Here is a 26,613-nt window from a genome sequence, read left to right as displayed (position 1 = left end):
TCACCTTGTAAAATAACCCATTCAGAATGAAAGACAAAACATTTGTGTATAGATATAAAAAAAAACATAATAAATATGTTTCCCTTTTTTTATATGTGATCACATACCCTCTGTTTTTTTGCTGCATAAGGAGCTCAGAGAGCTGGGGAGGGAGAAGCAGCAGCAGCACACTGAACTTCCCTGTAAAGGGCTGTATGGATTGATGATTGGAGGAGAGCAGCTTCAGTTCTGAGCGCAGCCAGTTAACTGACCATGTTGTGCTCTCATGCCTAATGTGGTCACTTTTTAACAGGAGAGCAGAGGCAGACTTGCAGGAACACCAGGTATTTCACACAAAAAAGCCATACAAGGAGAACAAGATACTTTTTCATGCAAGTACATGGTTCAGCATGCAAGTACATGGTTCAGCAGGCACATATCAAGAATGGTGGGTTGAAATATTCTTGAAATAACATTTTTTTTAGACAATTAACAACAAAAATTGTTTGAGCGACTGGACTTTACAGTGAACAATAAGTATAAAACAAGAAAAGTTTATTTACATCTTTAAATATGGACCCCATTAGGTCAGAAAAAAGCATGAGAACAAATAACAAAAAAAAAAAAAAAATAAAGTAATCATGCATATAACCGTCTAAGATGGAAAGGATGTAAGCTGGTATCAAATACTTCTTCCAAATACACTGTATCATATAGTAGGTAAGAGCATCCCTTCCATATCTGTCAATGCACTTCATGGCCTTTAGCGGCTTCCTCAGGACATGATGGTATAGTATGAACACAATGACAGAAGGTTATGACAGGAACCTATATGTCTCTCAGGCAGACAAAGAGGCCACAGAACTCACAGTTAACATAGCCAGCAGCAGGGGGACCCTAATATTAAAGTCTATATATAAGGGTGTATAATAGTCTAGGCAAGAAGTACCTAAAGATGGTATGTAGAAGAACTCTCCCAATGTGCTGTAGGTCCATTCATATTTTTTGACTTGCAGCATGCAAAGCCAACCATCTAGATCTAGAGGCAGATGATAGGAACTAACAATATTTCATATAATGACCATACATACAGTCATGACCAAAAATATTGGCACCCCTGCATTTTGGTCAGATAATGCACCCCTTTGCCAAGAAAATGGTTCCAATTACAAATGTTTAGGCATGCTCATGTTTACTTCTTTTGTTTGCATTAGTAAGACACAAAAAAAAACGGAGAAGCAAAAAGCCAAATCTGACACATTCCACGCAAAACTCCAAAAATGGACAGGACAAAATTGTTGTATTTCAAGTTCCAAGTTTGTGATCCTCCTGTAATTTGTAATTAAAGTCACCTGTATCAATTAACAGGTGCTTACAATAAAGAAATCACACCAACAACCAGGTAAAAATTGACTCAACTTTTCTGCTGTGTGTCTATGTGGGCCACACAGAGCATGAATTAGAGAAAGAGCAGCAAAGAATTGTCTAAGGATTTGGGGACAAAAATTTAGAAAAAGCATGGACAATCTCAAGGTTTAAAGTCCATATCCAGAGATCCTAATGTTCCTGTGTCTACTGTGCGTAACATTGTCAAGAAGTTTACAGCCCCCATGGCACTGTAGCTAATCTCCCTGGACATAGACAGAGAAAAATTGATCAAAGAGTTTGCTAAAACTAACCAGAGGAAGCCAAATTCCTTTTGGGAGAATATGCTGTGGACAGAAAAAACAAAATTACAGCTTTTTAATCAAGCCCATCATTCTATTGTTTTCAGAAAAAGAAACAAGGCCTTTACAGAAAAGAATACAGTCCCTACAGTCAGTCATGGTGGAGGTTCACTGATGTTTTGGGGTTGCTTTGCTGCTTCAGGCACTGGATGCCTTGACCATGTGCATGGCGTTTTTAAATCTGAAGACTACCAAAGAATTATTGTACAAGTGAAGTCCTGCTCCAAGAAAAAACAACTCCCTTGCTGCACAGCTGTCTCTGAATATAGATCGGGTGCCGGCTCTGTTTGCTACAGGATTTAACAGAAGAAATGAGGCTGGATAGCCACACTCCGATACAATCACCTTTATTCTTTGTAGTAAAAATAATAAAATCATACAGCTAAGTTCTGTTGATTCACTACCATTTGCTGTATGATTTATTGTTTTTTACTACAAAGAATAAAGGTGATTTCATCAGAGTGTTGTCATCCAGCCTCATTTCTTCTGTACCAAAGAATTCTGGAGTGCAATGTAGGGCCCAGTTTCAGAAAGTTGGGTCTCCGTCAGAGGTCATGGGCATAGATGTGCGCAGCCTATTGCATTAGGGTGTGCACCCCAAAGTTTAAATACACATGCATGTGTTTGCCTACATGTACATGGCCCCGGTACATTACTCTCCCTGCTGGCAAAGTGAAATAGAAGTGTGTGGCACTTCTCTTATGGCAGAGCAGGTCCGAGGGTGATCTTTCCCATCTCCTCACTGGCAAACAGAGCGATAATGCTAATGTGCCCTAGGTGATTAGGGTGTGCCCAGGCACACCCGGCAAACCCTGTGCGCACGCCTATGGTCATGGGTCTTACAGCAGGACAATGACCCAAAGCACACGTCAGAAAGCACCCAGAAATGGTTTAAGACAAAGTACTGGAGAGTACTAAACTGGCCAGCAATGAGTCCAGATCTAAATCCCATAGAGCACCTGTGGAGAGATCTCAAATCAGCAGTTAGAAAAGGAACCCTTCCAATCTGAGAGACCTGGAGCAGTTGGCAAAAGAAGAGTGGGCCGAAATGCCAGTAGAGAGGTGTAATAAACACATTGATGGTTACAGAAAGTGATTGATTGAATTGAAAATTAGTTTAGCTTAGTTAATGATTTAAAGTTGTGATGAACACAATCATGCAGTCTTGTGAGCTTTATTTTCCTTGCATGTGACTGGATATGCTTTGCAACATAGATTTTTATTTTGTTTCACCTCATTCACTAAGATAAGTGAAAATAAAGATTGCAGAGTGAACATACTCTACTCCTTTAATAAATCTGGAAGCAAAAGTTTATGAACTCTTTTACATTTTAATCGTGACACATAGCTACTGATCAAATACTGTGGTTTATTACACTAGTTGTCAGCAGTTACTTTCTGTATTAATTATTGTAACAAGTCAGATTTTTGTTTCTTTTTCCAAATTTGTGTAGGAATTGAGTTATCGGCCAGCAGTCAGAAAGCTATCTCAAATCTCATTAACAAAGTGGAGTTTGTTGACCGTGAAAGCACTTACAAACCTGGAATCCCATACAGTGGATTGGTGAGTTATACCATTATTTTGTTTGCTGACTACCTTGAACTCTGATAGGATTTCACATTTTAGCAAATTACCTTTTAAGGGAAACCTGTATTGAGAGGCTGTCATTGCTGACCTATCTCTGACAGTTCTTTTTGCCCAGCTGTTCCTAAGCTTCAACATCTTCTTCATTTACCCAAATTAAGCATACAGATTTAGGTCAGAACTCCAGATCTGCACACCTAGTTCAGGTCAGTGGCCCACACTAGACAACTATAATTTTCAGTAGGAGTGATAAGCAATGACTCCAGTCCATATCTCATTGCAGTTTTCCTTTAAAATTAGATAACTACTTTAAGGCCTACATCTTAAACCATTTTATAGAGTGGCAATGTGTGACAACCTTTTTAGAGAGTAATTTAAAGAGGAACTTAATGCCCCCCCCCCCAAAAAAAAAACCTGAAAAAAAAACAATTGTTTAGCTAGCAGAGGGGGTGGCCAAGGTAAGGACCTCATGTCCCTTTCCAGGGTGATGGTCTACTTTAAGTGGGAAAAAGTTTGAGCCTCTGTCATCTTTTTACTGTCATATGTGTTTTTAGGACACTTATACATAAGAACAGGAAGGAAAGGCACATCTATTTATAAGTTATATAGAGTTATTGAGTACAATTTCTGTGTTTGCAGATGACACCAAGCTATGTAGTAGAAACATATCCTTATAGGTTGTGCCCAACTTACATCTAAACTTGAATGAGCTGTTTATTTGAGTAACTATGTTGCATGAGGTTTAATGTTCATAAATGTAAAGTTATGCATGTAAGGGCTAAAAACTACATGCGCCATACATTCTAGGAGGTGCACAACCGGGTAAGTCAATGGTGGAGAAGGATCTGGGTGTTCTGGTAGATCATAGACTTACTAAAATCATGTAATGCCAAGCTGCAGTTTCTGAAGCTAGCAAACTATTTTCTTGCATCAAAAGAGGTATACTGTAGATTCCAGAGAAAGAGATATCATGTTGACCCTGTACAAATCATTAGTAGGACCTCACCTGGAATATGCATTTCTGTTTTGGGCAGCTGAACTGATTTTTTCTTTCCTAAGAAGAGGCAGTTAGTAGGGGATATGAAAAATATGTATAAGCACATAGGTGGTCCATATAGTGGACTTGGGGTGGGGTTAATTACTTTAGGACTATTATAAGGATAAGAGGGCACGCTTTACGTCTGGAGTAAAAGAGGTTTAACCTCTACATATGGAAAGGCTTCCTCACAGAGCTGTAAAAAAAAAAATGGGAAATGTACTCCCTCAAGAACTAGTTCTGGCCATCTCAGTAGATTGTTTAAAAAAGAAAAAAAAATCCAGATGCATTACAAAAGGCACAAAATATACTGGATATTAACATTTATAAGTTAGATTTGCCTTCTGGAGGATCAGGAAGAAATGTATTTTCTCCTGCTGGAGCAAATTGGACCATTATTTTTAGGGGGTTTTTTTTGCCTTCCTCTGGATCAACTGTTTGTACAGGGTTCTATATACAGAGGTTTTATGTTTATTAATTCTATTCATTTGTTTTTTTCTATTGGTTGACCTGTGGTGTTCAAGCTGCACCCCTTTGGCACTTTTTGTGTGGCCCTCAGGGCCCCTGCAGCTGATACTCTTGGTCTGCAATCTTTGACTTCTGAAGCATGTTCGTTTAGAAACTTTACATTCTCTGGCCCTCTCTTGTAGCATGCTTGTATTTTCTGACCATCTCTTTTATCATGCCCATAGCCTTTCACCATGTGCTGTTGTGTGTCTGCTGTCTTCGACACTGAATGTTCACTGAATATTATGTGTAGCCCCCTGGTGCTGTCAGGTGCCGCACTTGAAACCCCTTATATCAAAAAAGTTGACCAACACTGAAGTAGATGGACTTGTGTCTTTTTTCAACCTTTAACTATGTAAATATCCCCAGTGAAGGCAAGAGAAGATAAAACCCAAGAAGAAATAGCTCTTGATGAAAACAAAGATTGTCAGATTATTGTATCTATTCTGTTGCTGTCTACAGTATGTAAATTAAAGGATAAGTTCACCTTTTTTCATATGTTTCAATTTGAAACTGCCTTTAATAGTACTAGCAAAAGAGTGCCGTTACAGAAAAAGCAAGGTTGGGGTGGTGGGAGAATTTTGGAAGGGCTGCATGGTTAAAGTGAGGGAGGGGAAATGATTAGGTTCAGGAGGGTGAAAAAGAGGAGCACTTCCAGCAGACATAGGGTGACAGTGTGGGGTACATGGATTGAGAGTTTTGGAAAATGTGCACATGCTTGGCGTGAAAGGAGGTATAGGTGCACTGGGTGGAAGGGAGGGAGACAAGTGAACATCTGTTTGCTTCTTAAAAACTTACACTTATAAATAAACTTGGAAGGGATATGTAAAATGTCACTCCCAGTTTCTGGTAACACTTTCCTTGGCCCTAGCAGCCAGGTAAGAAGCTAATACAGTATGATCTACACTATGTTAACTTCAGGAAGGCAGGTAAGACATCAGGGAGACTAAAATACTCATTAACCACTTACCGACCATCAGAGATGTATAGTAAATAAGTAGAGCTACTTCACTACTGTACTTAAGTACCGAAAGGCGGTATCTCTACTTTCCTAGAGTAGAATTTTTTTCTCCTACTTCCACTTTTACTTCACTACATTTTTTCAATGATTTCAATACTTCTACTCCAATATTTTTTTTTTGTGCTGCATAGTTACTCGTTACTATTATAAAAATTTCCACTGCCAGAACAGTAGATGGCAGGTTTCATGAAGCTCAAAACATGTGTATAATCAGCGCATGCGAAAATAAATGCTACTGTATGTATAAATAAAAGCTGCATTTGAAATAATAAAAAACAATATGATGTTCAAACTTTTGACTTCTTTCTTTAATAACTACATAACACAGTACTTGTACTTTCAGTACTTGAGTAGCAATTTTTCTTTCAAAACTACTGGTACTTTTACTTTCAGTACTTGAGTAGCAAAATTTAAAAAAAAACTACTTGCAATACTTAAGTACAAAAAATGTTGAATACTTTAGTACATCTACTCTACTACAAGTCACTTTTTGATCGAGCACTTCCACTTCTACTCAAGTCACTTTTTGATCGAGCACTTGTACTTTTACTCAAGTATGGGTTTCGAGTACTTTATACAACTCTGCCGACCATGCTATAGCCGAATGATGGCTACAGCGTGGATGGGTATTTCTGGGAGGCCCTCATATGACAGCCTGCCGAGATCGTGCCCACTGCTGGACATCCGTGGCGGGCTTTCTGATCACTGTGCTCAGAAGACATTGTTGATCACAAATCTGGGTAAAGAGACAATCAGTGGATCTTTACCACGTGATCAGCTGTGTCCAATTACAGCTGATCAGGGATGTCAATAGAAGCCAGTTATCGGCACTCCTTTCCTCATGCTGACATGCATGAGGAGAGGAGAAGAGAGCCGATAACCAGCTTCTTTAAAAGGGGTGCTTCCAATGTGTGTCCATCAGTGCTGCCAATGTGTGCCCACCAGTCCTGCCAATCAGTGCCCACCAGTGCTGCCAATAAATGCCCACCAGTGCCTCCTCATGAGTGTCACCTATCAGTGCAGCCTACCAGTGCCCATCAGTGCCTCTTACCAGTGCCCATCAGTGCCACCAATCAGTCCCCATCAGTGCCGCCCATCAGTGCCACCTTTCAATGCCCATCAGAGCAACCTATCAGTACTGTCCATCAGTGCCATCTATCAGTGCCATTCAGTGCCACCTATCAGTGTCCATCAGTCCCACATATCAGTACAGACTCATCAATGCCCACCAGTGCTGCCTCATCAGAGCTCATCAGTGCAGCCTATCAATGCCCATTAATGCCCATCAGTGCCGACTCATCAGTGCCGATCAGTTCAGCCTATCAGTGCCCATCAGTGCAGCCCCATCAGCTCACATCAGTGATGGAGAAAAATTTCCTGTTTCCAAAACTTTATAACAAACTATGAAAAAGTTTATTTTTTCTTTCAAAATGTTTGGTCTTTTTTCTTTATTGAGCAAAAAATAAAAAAAACCCAGTGGTGATTAAATACCCCCAAAAGAAAAATTTAGTTTGGGTACAGTATTGCATGACCACGCAATTGTCATTTAAAATGCGACAGCGCTGAAATCTAAAAATTGGCTTAGTCAGGGAGTAGGGGGGGGGGGGGGGTTGAAGACAACCTGTCAGAAATATATTATATATATTATATCACATAGGGGACATTTTTAGTGACAGTAAAAATAAAGGTCAAATAATAAAGTTACACTCAAGCACTCAAGAAAAAAAAGCACCAGTCAGGGTCATCAGTTTGGAGCATACCAATTGAAAATATAGGGTGTCAAAGTTTGCCGGAGGTTTAGAGGGCATACACAATTAATAGCTTAACATGTTCAGTAGCTATTTACTCAGGGCAACTTCGTCTTTTATATTTCCCCCCAAAGAAAATGGCTTATTTATTGCATTTTTGTGCCGCAAAATAACGTAAATATATTTTTTACTAAATTTTAAATTTTTATCCTGTCAGCAGTGCCTACCACCTTCTCAAAAGCAACTTGCAGTGGGAAATTTTAACACTGGCTGACAGACATTAACAACTTTAAGACGGGAAGAATTTGCCCCCTTCCTGACCAGGCCATATTTTGCGATTCGGCCCTGCGTTACTTTAACGGACAATTGCGCGATTGTGCAACGCTATACCCAAATAAAATTGATGTACTTTTTTTCCAACAAATAGAGCTTTATTTTGGTGGTATTTGATCACCTGTGTGATATAAATTTTTTGTGCTATAAACAAAAAAGAGCGACAATTTTGAAAAAAAAAAAACAATATTTTTCACATTCTGCAATATGACATTCTCAAAAAAAATTAAAAATCAAAATTTTTTAACATTTTAGGCCAATTTGTTTTCTGCTACATATTTTAGTTAGAAAAAAATCGCAATAAGCGTATTTTGATTGGTTTGCGCAAAGGTTAATGCATCTACTAATTACGGGAAAGATTTACGTCATTTTTATTGTTTTTTTTTTACAAGTAATGGCGGCGATCTGCAAATTTTTGTGGGACTGCGGCGGACAGATCGGACCCCTGACTGACATTTTTGACACTTTTGGGGGGACCAGTGACATTACTACAGTAATCAGTGCTAAAAATATGCACTGTTACTGTAATAATGACACTGGCAGGGAAGGGGTTAACACTGTGGGTGATCAAGGGGTTAAATGTGAGCCTAGGGGAGTGATTCTAACTGTGGGGGGCATGGCTTCTGAAATGACCATAGAGACATGTGATCCTATATAGAAGGATCACATGGGCTCTATGATCATTTCAGGGAGAAAAACGGTCAGCTGTGTTTACAGCAGCTGACTATTCTTCTCTCTCAGCGGGAAATGATCGCGGGTGTCAGGCAGCAATCAGAGCCATCGAGCCTGACGAGCGGGGGTGAGAGCACGCCCCTGGTGGCGCGCGCTCACCCCCTAGCCTTCCGAGAGCGAGCGCCCTACATGTACGGCGATTTGCCTGGGAGTGGTTGCCTGCCGCAGTACATCTGCGGCGTGCGGTTGTAAAGCGGTTAAAGAGGTGATCTTGCTCCCTCCTGAATGTCTGTTTTGTTTTTTAAACCCAAGGGGAATACAAAATCACACTGCAACCGCATTGACATTGGGAATGTTTGACAGGTGGTGCTGCCTGTCAAACTCTGCAGGTTGAGTTCAAATTGCCATGGCCGTGAACAAAGCATTGCAGCTGCGGCATGGGTACAGCCCTGTCCAGCTGTAATGTTAGATTTTAGGTGGGTGGCTGGGGGTCAGTAAAACCGCCACTCATCTCCATTTTTTTAACCCCCCCCCCCCCAGCCACCATTTAAAGGAGCCCTTAGTTATGTTCACAGATAAGCAGCTTTCTCAAAGCCATTAGAACTATTTTCATCAAATCTAATTTACTATGCACACAGAGGGATATCTAGAGCAACTGTGCATGGCAAACAAACAGCTTCTAACTCTCCTTGTTTAGTTAAGCTTTCAAAATAAAAGCTAGAAGCTGATTGAATGCCATGCACAGTTGCTCTAGATTTGGTTTCATTATTAGCAAATTCACCCCCAATGTCTGTTACATCACAACATATCACAAACATAAACGTATTATTGTTTCTGTCCTATAGCTTGCAGTAACAGATACCTTTGGTGATCCAATTGCTGGTCATACAGTGCATCTTAGTGTTTCAAACAAAGACTTTAAAAGCAAGCAGACTCTTGTGACCAATGAGAAGGGACGAGCGTCCTTCATAATCAAGAACACAAGCAACTGGGAAGGACAAGCCCTACTGGAGGTACCTATTTGAATAATCCTTTAACCCTTGTTTTGAAAAGCATTTTGCCCTTTTTTGGAAGGGAGCACAAAGGGTACAGAGAACACTGGTAGAGTCTACCACAAAGCTCTCCTCTGGATCCTCTTGATCCATGTCAAGCATGTGAGTTGTCATTCCATTGTAAGGTAGTAGGTGATGGTATTATAATATTTTATCTAAATGTTTTACTGTTGTTTATTTTTTAGGCTAGAACAAACCTATCAGAGCCAAAATATGTGCATGGATTTATTAGACCAGAATATGGTTCTGCTGTACTGAACCTTAACTCTGCCTACTCTCGTAGCAAGAGTTTCCTGAAAATCCACTCCTATGATGTGGTTCTTTCATGTGAGGGACAGCATGAGGCCAAGGTGGAATATATCATTAAGCGCACAGAGCTGGAGGATAAAGTCAAGCACATGGATTTGCATTTTTTGGTAAGCCTTGATTTTTCTAGTCCTGGTTGCTCATTGTCAAGTATAGTTGTTGTGGTACTTCATCTACATGTAGCACTCAAAGATAAGAAGTACTTTTTTACTTTCATAAAAATTAAAAAAACTTTTAATAGCAAACAGCAAATGATTACAGCAGGATTATAATGCAATTTAGATAAAATAATTTAAATGCAAAGTAGGAGTCTGTCAGCTTTGGTGTGGAGGTCAATGTGTATGGTAGCTCTACTGCAATCCTACTATAGAGCAAACACTGACACTGTATATGTAACGTGGTGTCATTTGAATTTCTTTGTTCAAATCCAGTTGGCAAACAGAAGAGGGGGATGTTGGAAGGGACTGCCCCCAGTACAAAGCAAAATACCCTAGAATTTGAAGCATTTTTTAGATTCCAGAAAAAAACAGCTCTATAGAACAGACTGTGGGATAGTAGGCAATATCATTCACCCATGCAGTGTAGTATACAATTAGGTTTATTGGAAATGGTCACAAATTATGTGGAAAATTCCACAAGTAATTAGAAAAACCAAACACGTTCCAAAGGTAGAAAAACATCAATACATACTGTACATCCAACACAGATAAAAACAATCCAGATTGTTTCCCTGCAGATTCACGGGAATTGAATTTGATTCCTAAAGGGACTAAGTGATTAGTGTGTATACCTGCCTATATAATGGTTCAAATTTGGATGAACACTTAAGGTATTATAAGTATTATTAACTGTCAGTATTCAGCACCCTATGGCGATGTCTATGGACTTCTATTTGGCCACTAAGCAACAGACCTGTGACATGTGACAATTAAAGTTCAGTCAAAAGTCTCTGAGAAGCGTGAGTATTGACAGAAAGGAAGGGAGCACAAAAGCAAAGCTGCGGGATATCACTCCCCCACTAAAGTTTGTGTCCACTTACTGCTTCACCCTCCATGTGTTACTCAGCTGGATGGCGCCTCTCGAGTTGCCACGGCTAATATCCCTTGGTCCCTTGTTATATAATGCCTAAATATTTTCACAAATGCAAAACCAGTCGGCTAATTTCAATCCATCCTATAGACATGAATTGGCATGGGGACATACGAGCACCACATCTGGGTGTGATGTCACTCCATTGATGTATGTTTTGTCCACCAATCAGTGGATTTCTTCAGAACAGTTCTGAAGAAGTCCATAACATTCAATAACAATATGACTTAAGTCCCAATTGTATATGCTATATATTTTTTTTTTTATTTGCTATTTTTTCTTACGAAAGGGGAGATACCCTTTCAGGTAACCTGTACTGAGATAAAAAATGGACCCTGCCAATGATGACTTTACATGCTGCAAGGAAAATAAGTAGGCAGAATTCTGTCTTTAGTCTGATTCTAACCTGTATACTTGTTCCAGGAAGTTAACTGTGAAAGAAATGAAGATAGGGAAGCCAGAAACTAGTATCTAGTATAACCAGTAGGTGCTGAAGTTCCTCTTTGAGTATGAAAAAGGAACCTAATAATGTTTTATTCATATTCTCAGGTAACTTCTAAAGGATCAATTCAGCAGTCTGGATTTTTGTCAGTACCAATTACCAAGGGAAATGAAGGTAAAGAATTTTGTCACAAAAAAATGAAATACTTAACCCCTTGCCACCTGTACACATACTGTATACGGTATGTAGCCTCACTGAAGTGGATCTTCTTCCAGGAGGCAGTATATACATGTATTTCTGCTGGGAATGAGCTGCACAATATGGACACTCTCACTGAGAGTCCTGGGTCTCATACTAACGGTAATAGGAACTGGGAGTCGAGACTGGGAGTCCCGGTGCCCGATCACCTGATTGCTGTGATATCCTCTGATTGGCTATCCTCTGAACATTGTATCATAAATTGTCTCTTTCTCTCCTTGCTAGTGGACAAAATGTAGGCAAACAAAAGTGTATGTAATAAAATAATACTAAAAAATAATAAAGAATAAATAGCTATATCAAGGTTTGATCTAGGTCAGTGTCAGGGTTAGTGTTAGGTCAAGGTCAAGGCCAAAGGGCACAGTTAGTATTTTTTTTAGGTAGGATTTATTTTAAAAAAGCATTTTTTTAAATTCGTATCAGGGTCAGTTAGTGTCAGTGTGTTTTAGGTAGGATAAAAAAAGCTAAATATGCACTATTGTTTTGGGGCTTTATGGGTACAAACAACAAAAAGCATACACATACAGTTTATGGTATCACTTTGATTATCAGGAGAACTTATTTTGGGTTGTTCTTTGGTGGTAAGTTATGGTAAAAGCAAAAAATATAGAGGTAAAAAATAAAAATGATTTTTTTTTTTTAATGATTTGTTACTGTTCTCACCAAATGAAAGCTCAATTTGTCCTGGGAAAAAAACAAGGTATAATTCACCTGGATACACAAAGTAGTTGCGATGATATTTACAGTTTTTCTAACACGTCAAAGTTGCAAAATTGTGTTTAGGATTTGTTTTAAGAAGAAAGAGAAAAGTGCGGCACATCCAAAGATAAAGTATTCTTTAATTCGATATCCATAAAAAGTTACATGAAGACATGCACACAGCCCACAACTGATCTGTAGATGCGTTTCACACTCCTGTGCTTACTCATTACTGATTACCCCAGGTGCAGGTACCCTCTTATGACCACAAACCTAAGGTGAAACCAATCAGTGAGGTGTGCCACTCCCCTTCGAGGAATCCCAACCCATTCAGCTGCAGTACATAGTGGGACCAATAATCCTGCTTATAAAAATCCCCCTAAGGCAAATTTATAAATGCAGATATACATATTAAAATATAATTACAGGACAAGAAGTGAACGATCCCCCCAAATCAAAACATATAACAGCAATAGTGAAGCATAATATAAGGGAAAAAAGAAAAAAAAAAAAACTAAGGAGGAAGAAACAGACAATATATTAAAAGCACCATATATGACAGGTAATTGGTTGGTAATTGGTAAAAATATACATGTGCAGAATGGGAAAATTTATTTTGTTTTGTATATATTCTTTATGTTACTAATTTCATTACAATTCAGAATTCGTTAATTTTTGTTTCGTTTTTGTTAAATTTCGTTTTATTTATTCATTTTCCAACAAATTCCACATTTTTAGAATGATTCAAACTTGGATCGGTCGAAAAATGATCGACCAATTTGAATTCTGTGTGAAGAATAGCTGGTTATTAAGCAGCAGGCCAGGAAGCCAGCTGCCACATCCTTAAAGTGGAGTTCCACCCATTTTTGGAACTTTAGATCTTTGTAATCCCCTTTAAAATGGCTTTTACCAATGGAAACTTTTTTTTTTTTTTTTGCTAGTAAATACCTTAATTTTGGCTTTATTCCTTCTCTCCTCACTTCCTGGTCCGATCGGCGATGACGTCATTCGGCGATCCGCAGTGTCTGCTGGGATGTATTCTACTTGCAGTAGCTGTATCTGTACTGAGCCGTGCCTGCCCCGCCTCCGCCCCGCCTCCTCTCATTGAATTGCATTGTATGAATGTATTAAGGCTGTTCTCTGCCCAGCCTCCGCCCCGCCTCCTCTCATTGAATTGCATTGTATGAATGTATTAAGGCTGTTCTCTGCCCAGCCTCCGCCCCGCCTCCTTTCAATGAATTGCATTGTATGAATGTATTAAGGCTGTTCTCTGCCCAGCCTCCGCCCCGCCTCCTCTCATTGAATTGCATTGTATGAATGTATTAAGGCTGTTCTCTGCCCAGCCTCCGCCCCGCCTCCTCTCAATACAACTCAATGAGAGGAGGCGGGGTGGAGGCGGGGCAGAGAATGGCCTTAATACATTCATACAATGCAACTGAATGAGAGGAGGCGGGGCGGAGGCGGGGCAGGCACGGCTCAGTACAGATACAGCTACTGAGATTTCTGGAATAGAATACATCCCAGCAGACACTGCGGATCGCCAAATGACGTCATCGCCGATCGGACCAGGAAGCGAGGAGAGGAGGAATAAAGCCAAAATTAAGGTATTTACTAGCAAAAAAAAAAAAAAAAGTTTCCATTGGTAAAAGCCATTTTAAAGGGGATTACAAAGATCTATGTATTCCAACCTATTAAAAATGGGTGGAACTCCGCTTTAACAACCCATGAGTCATCAGCTGTCAGCTGGCTTCCCTGCTGACAGCTGACATGTAAACAAAATGATGCTGGCAATGGAAAATTCAGAAAAAAAGGTAGAATCCCTATGGGTAGAACTTCAAAGGGAAGGCACTATGGGGAAAGTAATATTGGGCGTATGCTAAAGGGCCCCCAAACCAGAGGGAGGAGGGGGAGGGGGACCTCCTATCACAGCTTGGAGAGGCAGCAAGGATGGGAAATGTCATTATAATGGGGGACTTTAATTATCCCAATATAGACTAGGCAGAAGGAACCGCGCATTCATCCAAGGCTCGACAGTTCCTAAATGTTTTGCAAGACAATTTCATGGGTCAGATGGTGAACGCACCGACAAGAAACAATGCGGTGCTAGACCTACTATTTACCAGGAGTGCTTCAAGAACATACTAAATAAAGTGATTAGCCAGTGAATTCCAAAGGAGAATATGTTTAACTACTTGCCGACCGCCGCACAAATATATACAGCAGCGGTCAACCCCTCCTGGGCAAAGTGACGTATGGGTACGTCACTCGCCCACGAGCCTGTAGGGGGCGAGTGTACACCGCCAGCGTCGCGCTCCCACCCCCCGCTCGTTCACTAACATCCCCGCGCATGTAACCAGCGGCTCCGATGTCCGCCGGTCACTCGCGATCTCGCTCAGGAGAGGGAGAAAGGCAGACGGCTGATGTAAACACAGCCATCTGTCATTCTCCCTTAGATCATGACAGAGGCTATGCGATCGTGCTATGTAGGATCGTATGTCTCTGTTATGATCTAACAAGCTACGCCCCTTGACAGTTAGAATCCCTCCCCTAGGGACACATTTAACCCCTTGATCACCAATAAAGTTAACCCCTTCCCTGCCAGTGTCATTTTTACAGTAACAGTGCATATTTATAGCACTGATTAATGTAGTAATGTCACTGGTACCCCCAAAAGTGTAAAAATGTCAGTCAGGGGTCCAATCTGTCTGCCACAATGTCGCAGTCCCGCAAAAAAAAAAAATCGCAGATTGCCGCCATTACTAGTTAAAAAAAAACAATAAAAATGACAAAAATCTTTCCCGTAGTTAGTAAACGCAATAACCTTTGCGCAAACCAATCAAAATACGCTTATTGCAATTTTTTTTACCAAACATATGTAGCAGAAAACAAATTGGCCTAAAATGTTAAAAAATTTAGATTTTTACTTTTTTTTTGAGAATTTCATATAAAAAATGTGAAAAATATTGCTATTTTTTCAAAATTGTCGCTCTTTTTTTGTTTATAGTAAACATAAGTAAAGTAAAAATCGCACAGGTGATCAAATACCCCCAAAAGAAAGCTCTGTTTGTGGGACAAAAATGACATCAATTTCATTTGGGTACAGCATCGCACGACCGTGCAATTGTTCGTTAAAGTCACGCAGTGCAGAATCACAAAATAGGGCCTGGTCTTTGAGCAGCCAAATCCTCCGGGGCTTAAGTGGTTAAAAGAGCAAAAATAAACCCTGGGTGGCTTAACTCCAACATAAAAATGCATATTAAAACTAAAGAAAAGACCTTCAAAAAAAATATAAGGCTGAGGGGTCATTGGCAGAATTCCAACATTACAAAGAGTGTAATAAGAAATGTAAAGGCAAAATCAAGGCAGCTAAAATAGAACACAAAAGGCTCATAGCGGAGGAGAGTAAAAAAAAAAAAAACAAGAAATACTTTAAGTATATAAATAGTAACAAAGCGAGACCAGAACACATTGGCCCCATAAAAGACGATGAAGGGAATCTGGCCACAGAGGAAAGAGAGAAGGCGAAAGTGCTAAATAAATTCTTCTCTTCAGTCTTCACAAAATAATTGGGGGGGGCTACACTAACCCAGCTTGTAATGTTAAAATAAATAATACACCTCAGGAAGCACCCTCATGGTTAACAGAAGACAGACTTAGAACTAAACTTGAGAAACTTAACATAAATAAATCACCAGGTGGCTTGCACCCAAGGTTTCTTAAAGAACTCAGGTGATAGCCAGACCATTATTTTTGATCTTTATGGATAGTCTACAGAAAGGTATGGTGCCAGCTGATTGGAAAAAAGCCAACGTGGTACCAATATTTTAAAAAGGCCCAAGATATATCACGGGTATAACTATAGGTCAGTCAGCCTAACATCAGTAGTCTGCAAGATTTTGGAGGGGATGTTAAGGGACTATATACTAAGGATCGACCGATTATCGGCAAGGCTGATATATCGAGGGCCGATATGCACTTTCCCCGATATATCGGAATCGGCCCTGGAAGTTACCGATATTGTGCGCTGTGCACACGTGATGTCATTGCGTGTGTTGCTTCATGTGTCTCCGCACGCTGGGCCTATAATTTGACACGTTCTGCCTTCTAAGACCACCTCCCACGCCTCGGACAGTGTGTGCAGCTGCAGTCCGGTCATGGTGCCAACCAGCCACCCACAGGCCCTGGACTCAGCCACCCACCACAGGCTGTCAGCCAGCCACCCACCACAGGGTGCCAGCCACAGCAGGGTGTCAGCCGCCAGTCATCAACCCACAACAGGGTGCCAGGCCAGCATCCAGCCACCCACCCCACAACAGGGTGCCAGCAGCCAGCCATCCACCCCACAACAGGGTTCCAGCAAGCCAGCCACCCACAGGGTGACACCAAGTCAGCCACCGACCACAGTGTTCCAGCAAGCCAGCCACCCACAACAGGCCAGGGTGAGTGACACCAAGCCAGCCACCCACAACAGGGTGACACCAAGCCAGCAACTCACCACAGTGTTCCAGCAAGCCAGCCACCCACAACAGGGTGACACCAAGCCAGCCACCCACATTAGGGTGACACCAAGCCAGCCACCCACCCACCACAGTGTTCCAGCAAGTCAGCCACCCACAACAGGGTGACACTAAGCCAGCCACCCACCACAGTGTTCCAGCAAGCCAGCCACCCACAACAGGGTGACACCAAGCCAGCCATCCACATCAGGGTGACACCAAGCCAGCCACCCACCACAGTGTTCCAGCAAGCCAGCCACCCACAACAGGGTGACACCAAGCCAGCCACCCACCACAGTGTTCCAGCAAGCCAGCCACCCATAACAGGGTGACACCAAGCCAGCCACCCACAACAGGGTGACCAAGCCAGCCACCCACAAAAGGGTGCCAGCAAGCCACCAACACTGCCAGGCGTCAGTCACCGACCCACAACAGGGTGCCAGCAAGCCACCCACACTGCGAAGCATCAACCACTGACCCACAACAGGGGTTCCAGACAGCCACCCACACTGCCAGGCATCAGCCACTGACCCACAACAGGGTGACAGCAGCCAGCCGCCCCACAACTGGGTGCCAGCAAGCCACCCACACTGCCAGGCATCAGCCACCAACCCACAACAGGGTGACAGCAGCCAGCCACCCCACAACAGGGTGCCAGCAAGCCACCCACACTGCCAGGCATCAACCACCGAACCACAACAGGGTGCCAGCAAGCCACCCACACTGCCAGGTGTCAGCCACCGACCCACAACAGGGTGCCAGCAAGCCACCCACACTGCCAGGCGTCAACCACTGACCCACAACAGGGTGCCAGTAAGCCACCCACACTGGCAGGCGTCAGCCACCGACCCACAACAGGGTGACAGCAGCCAGCCACCCCACAACAGGGTGCCAGCAAGCCACCCAAACTGCCAGTCGGCAGCCACCGACCCACAACAGGGTGACAGCAGCCAGCCACCCCACAACAGGGTGCCAGCAAGCCACCCACACTGCCAGGCGTCAACCACCGAACCACAACAGGGTGCCAGCAAGCCACCCACACTGCCAGGCGTCAGCCACCGACCCACAACAGGGTGCCAGCAAGCCACCCAGACTGCCAGGTGTCAGCCACCGACCCACAACAGGGTGCCAGCAAGCCACCCACACTGCCAGGCGTCAGCCACCGACCCATAACAGGGTGCCAGCAAGCCACCCAGACTGCCAGGTGTCAGCCACCGACCCACAACAGGGTGCCAGCAAGCCACCCACACTGCCAGGCGTCAGCCACCGACCCACAACAGGATGTCAGCAAGCCACCGACAGCAGGGCAGGGTGCCAGTAACCAGCCAGCCATTTTTTTTAACCTTATTGTCTCTTTCAAATTGCAATGGAGATGGATGAAGAAAGAAAAAGTAAAAGTGTGGTCTGGGACTATTTCTCGTCTCAACCATCTCCAGGAAAAGCAGCAGTGTGCAACACATGCACAAACAATATAAGCATGGGATCAGTAGCTGCAAAAAACTAAAATACGTCAAATCTTTGGGCCTATCTGAGAGTTCATCATATTGAATTATATCATGCAGCACAGAAAAAACAAAATGAATATCATTGTGATTTTAAAATACCTCCTCCACTATCACAGGCAACAATAACCAATATGTTTCAGAAAAAAAAACAGTGTCACTGTTTAGATTCAGATGGAAGATCCCAACTGATGGACAGAGTAATCACAGAGATGATGGTCACTGATAACCAGCCATTTACAATGGTGTCTGACTCAGGATTTAAGCGGTTGATGTCCATACTTGAGCCAAGCTACACACTGAAGAGTGAGAAATATTATCGAACGGAAATGCTGGGAAAGATTCAACAAAAGGTCGTTGACAAAGTAAAGGCTATGCTGCAACCAGAGAATGCTGGCAACTCACTCTCATCCACGACTGACTGCTGGTCAGGAAGAGGACAAACAGAGTCACTAATGAATCTTACACGCCACTTATTTGACAGCCGATAGACAAAAAGGCAATTGGTCTTGATTACAAAAGTGATACAAGGATCCCACACTGGGGAGTACAGTGGAGAAATGTTTCTAGGCATGCTTGAAGAATGGGGAATCACCAAAGACCGAGTGATGCTTGTGCTCCTTCGAGACAGCGGAGCAAACATGCGGAAAGGAATGAGGCTTTCTGATATGTCAGACCGCAGTGTCATGGCACACAACACCCTCCAACTTTCAAATGATGGTCTGTCAAGCCAGAGAGCTTTGATTGATATATGTTTTGAGAAGCATGAAGAGATTAAAAATGTTGTGCTGGCAAGTCTTTTGAATCCTCAAAACAAGAACCATGCTTTCTCTTCTTATGATGTATTGGCCAAGGCAAAACAATGGCTGACAGAAGATAGTCAACAGGAGGTGCAGGAGGTTCTTGTCAAAAAGTCCAGAACAGCATTTTTATAATCTGATAGAGCAGCATGCTGCAAAAACAGAAAAATGTCCAAAAAGACGACATTGAACAGAAGAGAATCTTCTTCATTGTGATCGAATTGATCATGACATTTTCAGTGTTTTATTGGGGCCTCATGTGGAGGATTCTTCTGAATCTGCAATAATGAGCCTGGATGATGAACTTCATCTCTATTTGAAGGAATCAGTAATTGACAGAAGTGGTAATTTTTATATGAAAAAACATAGGTGAACAACAGGTGAACATGAACATGCTAAAATGTTCTGCTTTCTGCAGTATAATATTGTTCTACTTAACTGGGAGTATTGAAAAGAGTAGTACTAGTGTCCACTCCAATCCACTGTCTAGCTTTTGTCAAGCTTTTTTTCCACTGACTGCAGTAGTGATTAAAATCATTGCAGTGAGTGCACTACTGCAGCAGTAGTCCACTGACTCAAGTCCAATCCATTGTCTAGCTGTTGTCTAGCTTTTTTCTAGCAGTTTTGCACTGACTGCAGTAGTGATTTAAAATCATTGCAGTGAGTGCACTATTGCAGCAGTAGTCCACTGACTCCAATCCACTGTCTATCTGTTGTCTAGCTTGTTTCTAGCTGTTTTGCTGCCACTGATTGCACTGGTGCTGTAGTGATTTAAATTTATTGCAGTGAGAGAGTGCACTACTGCAGCAGTTTATGCATCATTCAAATAGTGAAACTGATGTCCCTGCAAGTGCCGTTTTCCTATCAGTTTTCAAGTTAAGGTGTGAAGAATGAGCCCTTAATGTTAAAAAAGTTAATAAATAAACTAGTGATCGACCGATATCGGATCTTCGTTGCCGATACCGATATTTTGGCCACTGAATATCAGTATCGGCCGATATTGACCGATATATTTGTAAATTTAATTTTTTTTTTTTTTATTTGTACATTTGACAGGTACTGTTGTGGAGGGATCTGGGGGTCTAAAAGACCCCAAACCCCTCTTCTGCACTTAAAAGCATTTAAAACAGCCAAGTTTGGCTGTTTTGAATGCAGTCCTTTTTTTTACTCTGGCGCCGAATACCTGGAAGTGATTTACGGGTTTTTACATGGAGACCTGACCACAGTGGCGTCTCCAGCTTTCATATTTAGGGGGGGCACATGGGGGGACAGGGACAAAAGTAGGGGGGCCAACTATAAAAACGCAATATATATATATATATATATATATATATACACACACACACACATACATATACACTCTATCTATCTATAATAGAATGCACTCCAGAGGCCTTGTTACAAATTCACTTTGTTTTATTTGTTGAAAATACAATACACATGAGCGTCAACGTTTCACGGGAAATACTTGGTGCCACCAACTACTGCCCCACCCCTCACTGACAGACCCCCACCAACTACTGACCCATCACTCACTGACAGACCCCCACCCCACCAACTACTGCTCCACCCCTCACTGACAGACCCCCACCCCACCAACTATTGCCCCGCATCCCACTAACTACTGCCCCCCCCCCCCCCTTACTGACACTATCCCAGCTCATGTGAATTCCCCGGAGATAAGCATTCCTGACAATGGATATTAAAAGCATAAACATTAAATGACAATGTGGACTGACACGCTGACAGAATTTTACAGCTGGACATAGCAAACTTACAGACATGCATTATACATGTTTGCCATGTTCAACTGTAAAGTTCTGTCAGTGGATCAGTCCACATTGTCATTTCCAGGGGTGTGAGGGTGGTACGAGAAAGGAAATGTGCAGTGGACTCACTGCTCCACTTACCTTCCACCTCTAAAAATGTCCCCGGCCTGCTCCTTGTGTGCTGGCTGTGTCTGGCTCCTCTGCTGCATGCTGCTGCCTCGCCTTACCGGTGACTCCACTGATGTCGTCCACACACTCTGGGCCTTCAATAGCATAAAACATGAAACATTGGTGATAAATTGGCCAAATAAAGACAAACATGAAATATTCATGACAATGGGCATCAGTCACCAATATTTCATGTCTATATATTTGAAGGCCCAGAGCATACAGACAGCATTAGCGGAGTCACCTGTAAGGCGAGGAAGCAGTACGCAGCAATGGAACCAGACACAGCCAGCACACAAGAAGCAGGTCCGGGGACATTCGGTCAGCATTTCAGCCCACATTGTCATTTTCAGGGGTGAGGGTGGTATGAGATGCAAATGTGCAGTGAACTCAATGTGAGTCCATTGCACATTTGCATCTCATACCACCCTCATACCCCTGAAAATGACAATGTGGGCTGACATGCTGAGTATGCTGACAGAATTTTACAGCATTGTTCAGCTATAAAATTCTGTCAGCTTGGCATGTCAAGCACTGTCCACATCCACATTGACAATTGTTGGGTGTGCGTGTGATGGTGGTATGATGCATTATTACAAATGGCTGGGCAGTGAGTGGACTCAGTCTCACTGCTCCAGTGACTCACCTCCCAGGCAGGCTGAGGCTGCCAGTGCCACCTCTAAGCCGATGCCGGCCTGCGGCTGCTCCTCGTGTCCTGCTGCTGCTGGCCTGGCTCGGCTCCTCAGTCTGAGACTCCTCCACTCCTCTGCTTGGCCTTGCCTCCGCGCCGAGGCCGCCTCACCGTCTGGTCCCGACAAGCCAGACACCCAGTGTGGACAGCGTGACTGCTGTGCTGAGTCTGACACGTACATCCGGTCGGTCGCGTGGGCTGGTGCTTGGTGTGCAGATGCGTGCCACGCACTCTCCCCGACGTAATGCCGCTCCGCTGTGCACAGGGCCGGTGCAAGGATTTTTGACACCCTAGGCGAAACCTCATTTTGCCGCCCCCCTGGCTACGCCCTTAACTCCACCCCTTTGCCCTGCCCATGTAACGCATATGACCTACCTGCCTCTACAATGACCTACCAAAACCACTACACTGACTTACCCCACTCTTATACTGACCTACCTGACACACACACTGACCTACCTGAGTCACACACTGACCTACCCGAGTCACACACACTGACCTACCCGAGTCACACACACTGACCTACCTGAGTCACACACACTGACCTACCTGAGTCACACACACTGACCTACCTGACACACACACTGACCTACCTGACACACACACTGACCTACCTGACACACACGCTGACCTACCTGAGTCACACGCTGACCTACCTGAGTCACACGCTGACCTACCTGAGTCACACGCTGACCTACCTGAGTCACACGCTGACCTACCTGACACACACACTGACCTACCTGAGTCACACGCTGACCTACCTGACACACACACTGACCTACCTGAGTCACACGCTGACCTACCTGACACACACACTGACCTACCTGAGTCACACGCTAACCTACCTGACACACACACTGACCTACCTGAGTCACACACACTGACCTACCTGACACACACGCTGACCTACCTGAGTCACACACACTGACCTACCTGACACACACACTGACCTACCTGAGTCACACGCTGACCTACCTGAGTCACACGCTGACCTACCTGAGTCACACGCTGACCTACCTGACACACACACTGACCTACCTGAGTCACACGCTGACCTACCTGACACACACACTGACCTACCTGACACACACGCTGACCTACCTGAGTCACACGCTGACCTACCTGAGTCACACGCTGACCTACCTGACACACACACTGACCTACCTGAGTCACACGCTGACCTACCTGACACACACACTGACCTACCTGAGTCACACGCTGACCTACCTGACACACACACTGACCTACCTGAGTCACACGCTGACCTACCTGACACACACGCTGACCTACCTGAGTCACACGCTGACCTACCTGAGTCACACACTGACCTACCTGACACACACACTGACCTACCTGAGTCACACACTGACCTACCTGAGTCACACACTGACCTACCTGAGTCACACACTGACCTACCTGACACACACACTGACCTACCTGAGTCACACGCTGACCTACCTGAGTCACACGCTGACCTACCTGACACACACGCTGACCTACCTGAGTCACACGCTGACCTACCTGACACACACACTGACCTACCTGACACACACACTGACCTACCTGACACACACACTGACCTACCTGAGTCACACACTGACCTACCTGACACACACACTGACCTACCTGACACACACACTGACCTACCTGAGTCACACGCTGACCTACCTGAGTCACACACTGACCTACCTGACACACACACTGACCTACCTGAGTCACACGCTGACCTACCTGAGTCACACGCTGACCTACCTGACACACACACTGACCTACCTGAGTCACACACTGACCTACCTGACACACACACTGACCTACCTGAGTCACACGCTGACCTACCTGAGTCACACGCTGACCTACCTGACACACACGCTGACCTACCTGAGTCACACGCTGACCTACCTGAGTCACACACTGACCTACCTGAGTCACACGCTGACCTACCTGACACACACACTGACCTACCTGACACACACACTGACCTACCTGACACACACACTGACCTACCTGAGTCACACGCTGACCTACCTGAGTCACACACTGACCTACCCGACACACACACTGACCTACCTGAGTCACACACTGACCTACCTGACACACACACTGACCTACCTGAGTCACACGCTGACCTACCTGACACACACACTGACCTACCTGACACACACACTGACCTACCTGAGTCACACGCTGACCTACCTGAGTCACACACTGACCTACCTGACACACACACTGACCTACCTGAGTCACACACTGACCTACCTGACACACACACTGACCTACCTGAGTCACACGCTGACCTACCTGACACACACACTGACCTACCTGAGTCACACACTGACCTACCTGACACACACACTGACCTACCTGACACACACACTGACCTACCTGACACACACACTGACCTACCTGAGTCACACGCTGACCTACCTGAGTCACACGCTGACCTACCTGAGTCACACGCTGACCTACCTGACACACACACTGACCTACCTGAGTCACACGCTGACCTACCTGAGTCACACGCTGACCTACCTGACACACACACTGACCTACCTGAGTCACACGCTGACCTACCTGACACACACACTGACCTACCTGAGTCACACGCTGACCTACCTGAGTCACACGCTGACCTACCTGACACACACACTGACCTACCTGACACACACGCTGACCTACCTGAGTCACACGCTGACCTACCTGAGTCACACGCTGACCTACCTGAGTCACACGCTGACCTACCTGACACACACGCTGACCTACCTGAGTCACACGCTGACCTACCTGAGTCACACGCTGACCTACCTGAGTCACACGCTGACCTACCTGAGTCACACGCTGACCTACCTGACACACACACTGACCTACCTGAGTCACACACTGACCTACCTGACACACACACTGACCTACCTGACACACACACTGACCTACCTGAGTCACACACTGACCTACCTGACACACACACTGACCTACCTGAGTCACACGCTGACCTACCTGAGTCACACACTGACCTACCTGAGTCACACGCTGACCTACCTGACACACACACTGACCTACCTGAGTCACACGCTGACCTACCTGACACACACACTGACCTACCTGAGTCACACGCTGACCTGAGTCACACGCTGACCTACCTGAGTCACACGCTGACCTACCTGACACACACACTGACCTACCTGAGTCACACACTGACCTACCTGACACACACACTGACCTACCTGAGTCACACGCTGACCTACCTGACACACACGCTGACCTACCTGACACACACACTGACCTACCTGAGTCACACGCTGACCTACCTGAGTCACACACTGACCTACCTGACACACACACTGACCTACCTGAGTCACACGCTGACCTACCTGACACACACACTGACCTACCTGAGTCACACGCTGACCTACCTGACACACACACTGACCTACCTGAGTCACACACTGACCTACCTGACACACACACTGACCTACCTGACACACACACTGACCTACCTGACACACACACTGACCTACCTGACACACACGCTGACCTACCTGAGTCACACGCTGACCTACCTGACACACACGCTGACCTACCTGAGTCACACGCTGACCTACCTGAGTCACACGCTGACCTACCTGACACACACACTGACCTACCTGAGTCACACGCTGACCTACCTGAGTCACACGCTGACCTACCTGAGTCACACGCTGACCTACCTGAGTCACACGCTGACCTACCTGACACACACACTGACCTACCTGAGTCACACGCTGACCTACCTGACACACACACTGACCTACCTGAGTCACACGCTGACCTACCTGACACACACACTGACCTACCTGACACACACACTGACCTACCTGAGTCACACGCTGACCTACCTGAGTCACACACTGACCTACCTGACACACACACTGACCTACCTGAGTCACACACTGACCTACCTGACACACACACTGACCTACCTGAGTCACACGCTGACCTACCTGAGTCACACGCTGACCTACCTGACACACACACTGACCTACCTGACACACACACTGACCTACCTGACACACACACTGACCTACCTGAGTCACACGCTGACCTACCTGACACACACACTGACCCACCTGACACACACACTGACCTACCTGACACACACACTGACCTACCTGACACACACACTGACCTACCTGACACACACACTGACCTACCTGAGTCACACACTGACCTACCTGACACACACACTGACCTACCTGAGTCACACACTGACCTACCTGAGTCACACACTGACCTACCTGACACACACACTGACCTACCTGAGTCACACACTGACCTACCTGACACACACACTGACCTACCTGAGTCACACGCTGACCTACCTGAGTCACACGCTGACCTACCTGACACACACACTGACCTACCTGAGTCACACACTGACCTACCTGACACACACACTGACCTACCTGAGTCACACGCTGACCTACCTGAGTCACACGCTGACCTACCTGACACACACACTGACCTACCTGACACACACACTGACCTACCTGACACACACACTGACCTACCTGAGTCACACGCTGACCTACCTGACACACACACTGACCCACCTGACACACACACTGACCTACCTGACACACACACTGACCTACCTGACACACACACTGACCTACCTGACACACACACTGACCTACCTGACACACACACTGACCTACCTGAGTCACACACTGACCTACCTGAGTCACACACTGACCTACCTG

At 44.5% G+C, this 26,613-nt stretch overlaps 1 protein-coding gene across 1 annotated transcript in view; it reads left to right on the top strand.

Annotated features, from left to right (window-relative positions):
• The window catches only part of LOC309564224 (alpha-2-macroglobulin-like protein 1), a 368,264-nt gene that overhangs the window by 38,008 nt on the left and 303,643 nt on the right, over nt 1–26,613 (top strand). The window contains exons 10-13 of the mRNA XM_082268851.1: nt 3,161–3,270; nt 9,454–9,621; nt 9,846–10,076; nt 11,605–11,671. Of these exons, the coding sequence (XP_082124977.1) occupies nt 3,161–3,270; nt 9,454–9,621; nt 9,846–10,076; nt 11,605–11,671 (576 nt within the window). The remainder of the gene's footprint in view (nt 1–3,160; nt 3,271–9,453; nt 9,622–9,845; nt 10,077–11,604; nt 11,672–26,613) is intronic.

This window comes from Pelophylax lessonae, assembly GCF_965119305.1.
Source record: "Pelophylax lessonae genome assembly, chromosome: 9".
Classification (NCBI taxonomy): Eukaryota; Metazoa; Chordata; class Amphibia; order Anura; family Ranidae; genus Pelophylax; species Pelophylax lessonae.
The sequence above is the reverse complement of the archived record's forward strand: the minus strand, read 5'-3'. Positions and strand labels throughout refer to the sequence as shown.